The sequence below is a fragment of the Homalodisca vitripennis genome, unplaced genomic scaffold (assembly GCF_021130785.1).
Source record: "Homalodisca vitripennis isolate AUS2020 unplaced genomic scaffold, UT_GWSS_2.1 ScUCBcl_229;HRSCAF=1714, whole genome shotgun sequence".
NCBI classification, from domain to species: Eukaryota; Metazoa; Arthropoda; class Insecta; order Hemiptera; family Cicadellidae; genus Homalodisca; species Homalodisca vitripennis.
Genome location: NW_025776367.1, coordinates 83,458 through 88,888, shown reverse-complemented (window position 1 = coordinate 88,888; position 5,431 = coordinate 83,458). Strand labels below are relative to the sequence as shown.

General features: G+C 58.1%; 1 protein-coding gene across 1 annotated transcript; it reads right to left on the bottom strand.

Annotated features, from left to right (window-relative positions):
• Positions 1-3,917: 3,917 nt before the first annotated feature.
• Positions 3,918-4,530, bottom strand: LOC124370503 (proline-rich receptor-like protein kinase PERK9). The gene is made up of 2 exons (XM_046828800.1): positions 4,485-4,530; positions 3,918-4,390 (listed from the first exon to the last, which is right to left on the bottom strand). The coding sequence occupies exons 1-2, from the start codon at positions 4,528-4,530 to the stop codon at positions 3,918-3,920; spliced, it is 519 nt and encodes a 172-aa protein (XP_046684756.1).
• Positions 4,531-5,431: the final 901 nt, after the last annotated feature.

The window sequence follows — 5,431 nt, the reverse complement described above, 5'->3', positions numbered from 1 at the left end:
GCCTAGGAACTGCAGAAGCTCATGCCGCTTCCCTCGGAGGCCGTTACAGTTTCCACGAGACAATCCTAGGCTTCCTATCCATGGGAGACTGCGTTGTAGTAGTCGGCCTGGGATTTCAGCATGCCCGCCAGGGATTGTAGCATCTGCACCACCGCAGTTAGTTGGTCGATAACCTTGACGAGCAAGGTGTTTACGTCTAGGAGTTGGGGATCTGGGACAGCGGGGCTTCCTTGGTGGGGCCGTGTGAAGTGTCCAGGGTGGCCTTGAAATTGGCCCTTTTGCCTGGGCTCAAAATTGTTCACAGGCGGGAGCCGCTCCTGATGTCGGGCTCACGAGCTGGTAGGGTCGGTCGTGGAGTGTTTACCGGACCGGGCTCGTCGAAGTCATCGTCAGTCGTCACGTTGGCTCTGTCCCTAGTGACGTCTGCCCAGGAACCGGGCGGTCGTGGCCCGGTTGGCTGGGTTGCGAGGCGGCCGGTGTCTTCGCCTGGGTGCCGACTCGGTGTAATCATCCTCGGCGGGTGGGCAGGTAGGCAGGCAGGTGGGCAGGTAGGCAGGCAGGTGGGCTCCGGCTCCTGGGGCGGCTGGCGTTGGAGTGACTGGGCGGCTCGGCGGCAGTCACCTACCTCGGCTCGCGCGGTGGTGGGGCAATTTTACGGGGGGAATTTCCATGTCTGAAACCGAAGAGGCGTTAGACATGCTGCTCTCAGGCCTAGAAGCCGCGGGGGAATTGCAAATTGGTCGGCCTCATGCGCTTAGGCGGCCAGAGCGGTGATTGCGAGGGTGGGGGGGGGGTCGGGCAATTTCCCGCCATAATTTTGCCGTTAACAATGGCCAAAGTTCTTAATATTATTAATAAAGTCTAATGTCTTAAAAATATAAAAAGTCACAAATTATATAGTCTAAACAGTCACATAATACTCACAGATCACAATCACAGTTCACAAAGCACTTAAAAATACACAACACATTTGAAAATAACGGTCACTTTATAGCACAAAGAAAAACAAGATGGCTAAATTGCCAAGAAAACAACAAGCGTTGCTTCCCCTGGCAACTAACAAACAACAGAGTGTCGCGGAAAGCAGGCAGGCATACAGATTGTGACTGGGGGGTTGGTCCCCTACTTCTGGTAAGGCGTCTGCCGATTTGGCACTTGCCTTATGTCGGTCGGGTCAGAGCCCTAGTAGCTAGTGCTACCTGTCATTTCAGTAGAGTAGTAGTGTAGTCAGTAGTAAAGATTAGTCATCCATTGGAGGACGTAGACGGGGGACCTCCTGGGCCTGTAGTAGTCGAATGTGCTCCCAAGGCGAGGACTCTGCAGCTTCTTCGAAAGACGAAGTCAGGCCATCCACAAAGGTCCTGATCGTGGGGATGTTGAACGATGCTCTGACCACGGAGTTCCTGATGAACCAGGGCGACTCAGTGGCTCTCCGAAGACAGATGCTCTGGACTGCGAGCAGCTGTCTTCTGGCAGTCTTGCAGGTGAGATGGTACCATGCAGGAGCCGCGTAGGTGATCACCGGTCGCACCAGGGCCGTGTAGAGCAGGACCTTTGTCTTGATGGGAAGCTTCTTGGAGTAGAGCAGGCGGCCGATACTGACAAAGCTCTTCCTCGCTAGGCTGCACACTCTTGTCACGTGGGGAGTCAGTGAAAGTCGTCTATCCAGGAGTACCCCCAGGTACTTGACAGTTGTCCTCCAAGAGATGTTGTCACCGTTGAGGGACAGATGTCGGCTGTCCGCTTGCCTCGGACTTCTCGTGAAGTTGATGGCCTCACACTTGTCAGCGTTGACTTTTATCCTCCATCTCCGCAGCCAGGGCTCCAGTAGATTCAGCTGCCGCTGCATGTAGACACCAGCCATCCTCAGGTTGACGGAGGTGGCCGTGAGGAGGGCGTCATCAGCGTAGAGCGACAGCTGGACTCTCGGAGCTACAGAAAAGTCGTTTGTGTACCACAGGTACAGGATCGGGCCGAGCACTGATCCCTGTGGCACACCGGAGGAGACTGGTCGTGAAGTGGACTTGGAGCTGGCAACGCTGACGGAGAAGGTCCGATGCTGGTGGTAGCTGCGGATCAGCCTGAACATTCTGCCGGGCAGCGGGGAGTCAGTCAGTTTATAGAGTAGCCCCTCGTGCCACACTCTGTCGAAGGCCTTGCTGACATCTATCAGGACCGAAGTGGAGTGCTGGTGAGGAGGTTGAGCACTCTGCGGAGTTGAAGAGTGGTGGAGTGTCCTCTCCTAAATCCATATTGTTCGGTCCTGATAGAGGTGAAGAAGTCCTCAGGAAACCTGGCCAGGATGATCCGCTCGAGGATCTTGGAGAGCACAGGCAGCAGTGAAATCGGCCTGTGGTTCTCTGGGAAGAGCGGATCCTTGCCTTGGGTATCATAATCACCTTTGCATCCTTCCAGGTGGTCGGGAAGTGCGCAAGTCGTAGGCAGGAGTTTAGGATGCAGGTGATCGTGACGACCACCCAAGCCGGCCGTTTCTGGAGTGCAGGAGTTCCCGAGGAGTCCGGGCCAGGAGCCTTCTTCGGGCGGAGGCGACGAAGATGCTCTCGTACCTCGAGTGTTGTCACGGGGGGCAGTGGGTCGTCTTCGTCTGGTGAGTAGTCGTCCAGGAAGTTTTCAACCTTCTCGCAGGTGTCCAGGTCGTAGACATCTGGGTGCGGGGAGAACTGATCTTCCATGGTGTCGGCGAAGGCCTCGGCTTTGTCGCCGGGAGAGTAGACGATGCCTCGTTGACCGTGGAGTGGACTTATTGTCTTTTTCTCCCCTTGGAGACCTTCCAGATGCCGCCGACACCACCGTCAGCTTGGAGCTCCACGAAGTCGTCCCACGCGGCCACTCGGTGTTCTGCCAGGAGACGAGAGCACCTCCTGGCCTGGCCCTTTAAGTCTCGCTTGGCGTGGGGACATCGTGTCCGCTGGTACTCCCGACGCAGCCTACGGCGAAGTCATCTCCTCTCTCAGGTTCTCAGGGAGTGGTGGATGAAGTTCCTTCCGTGAGAGAGGGGACGAGGAGATGGTCACTGCTTCCTGGAGAGTAGTGGTCAGTGCTAGTACTTGTTGGTCTAGCTGGTCTGGTGATTCGGCAAGAGTTGGTGGAGGCCGGGGTCCTGTCAGCGAGGTAGTTGCCGTACTTGTGCCAGTTGACTTTGGTGGGAAGCGCCGGGGGGTAGACCGGCGCTCCGTCGTCTGGCAGGTCGAATATCACCCACACATGGTCCGACGAGAGGTCAGACACGGCAAAAACCTCGAAGTGTACGTGAAGTGATCCAGCTAGACCAACGTCAAGGATGTCAGGTTGGTTTTGAGTGTCGTAGTGGTAGTGGGTGGGATCCTCAGGAGCCAGTAGTTCGATGTGTTGGCGGCCCTCCAGGAAACGTTTGAGGCCACTTCCGACGGCGTTGGTGACTCGGCATCCCTAGTCCAGGTGCTTGGCGTTCATGTCTCCTGCCACAAGTGCAGGAACGCCAGGTCGCAGCAGGATGTCCAGGTGTTGTGGCTGCAGCATTTCCGAGGCGGGTTGTAGATCGAGGCGGTCTCGAGTTCGGCTCCGTAGTATGGAATGGCTACTCGAGTAACCTCGATCCCCGGCGTGGGAACAGCAGGCAGTAGGCGGTGAGGCAGTCGGCGATGTACCAGGACTGTCGTGCCTCCGCTGGGACGAATGTTCTGCTGCAGCCTGTCGGTGCGGTACACCTGGAAGTTTGGGATACCGAAGCGGTCTGCTTGCCTGAAGTGGGTTTCTTGGATTAGGGCGACGTCTACATCCATGTCCGTTAGAAGCTGGCTGAGCTCCAGCCTCTTTCCCGCTAGCCCGTTGGTGTTCCAGCTGACGATCCGGAGCTTACCCATGGAGGGAGGTGCCCAGGAGCTCCATGAGTCGGCCCATCATATGGACCATGGCTGTCAGCTGGGAGAGGATCTCAGAGATTCCTGTCTTGAGTTCTTGATGCAGGTGGGCAGCGGGCTGTGTGGCCATGGGTGTGTCCCGGGTGGGTTGTGGGGCAGGGGCGGAGGTGGCAGTGGTAGTGGTAGCCTGAGCAGGATTCGGGACTTCAAGGCGTAGTCTAGGAGTCGGCCTGGGTTTGTGCTCGGAGGCTGGTGTCGATTCCTTGGGCCTCTCAGGTTGTCGGGCGGCTGGTGGTGGGAGGGGCTCCGACTCCTTGGCCTTCTCGCCGGTGAACGGCCTCCACGGTTTTTGGGGTTCCGTGGAAGTCGGTGGCGGCTGCGCCTCACGGTCTCAAAGCCGTCGTCCTCGTCCTGGCTGTCAGTGGAGGAGTCAGGGTTGGACGTCAGCGACTGGAGGTGGTGGGGAGGGTTTCCTCGTGCCTTTGGCGGCTGCGTCCTCGCAGGGGCAGGCGTAGGCTTCCTGGCCTTGGCTGCAGCCGCATAAGAGTTTTGGCGCTCTGCTTTGTATTTGGCGTAACCCTTGTAATTAGCAGAGTGGGCCTCGCCGCAGTTGCAGCACCTTGCTGGCACAGACGCCTCCTTCGGGCAGAGGCTCTGGACGGGTGGGCATCACCGCAGCGGAGCTCCCGGTGGCAGTGGTTGGAGCCGTGGCCGAACTCTTGACACCTGTGACACTGGATCGGGCCGCCGGGCCTGGTGAAGTTCCTCACCTTCAGTCTGCAGTACAACAGCCGCTGGATGTTGTAGATTTCAGCGGCGGGCCTCCGTCCCTCGCTGTTCCGAAGGGAGATCTGCCAGAGGCTGGTTGGCTGGCCCCTCATCGGCCACGTTGAACTCCTCCTCCTGAAGTTCCTCCGCCATGACCTCTTCAGACGACAGGGTGGAAGGCAGGCCCTTAATTACCACCTTCAGCAATCTCTCGCTGGCGAGCGAGAAGGTATGAAACAGTATCCCCTCGCCATGGAGATACCGCTGGAGAGAGCGGAAGTGGGCCACCGTCGACGTCTTTAGACGCAGTGTTCTGGCGGTACATACCGCCTCCAGGTCGCCACTCAGGAGCTGCCTCAAGGTGACGGCATGACTGGCCCACCCTTTCGGGACGTCAAGAATAACGGGCGGGATGCGAGGCTCCCTCTCAACCTCCATCTCAGTGCCCGTAGTTCTACGGCACTTGGAGGGTAGGGCTGAGTCGGTCGTCGCCTGCCTCTTCCGCATGGAGTTTGCGGAGCAGACGTCCGGCCGGCTCAGGGCACCCTGGCCGTTTTTGACCGCACCATGGCTGGTCTCCGGGGTATTCCGGACTACACCTGGGCCCTGAACTCCTGTCCCAGGTGGGTGGTTGCCTTTTGCAAGGCTAATTGGGAGGCGCAGGTTTCCCTGGCACCTCCTGACCGCACCATGGCTGGTCTCCGGGGCATTCCGGACTACACCTGGGCCCTGATCTCCTGTCCCAGGTGGGTGGTTGCCTTGTGAAAGGCTATATTTACCTTCAACTGGATAGTCCGTGGAAG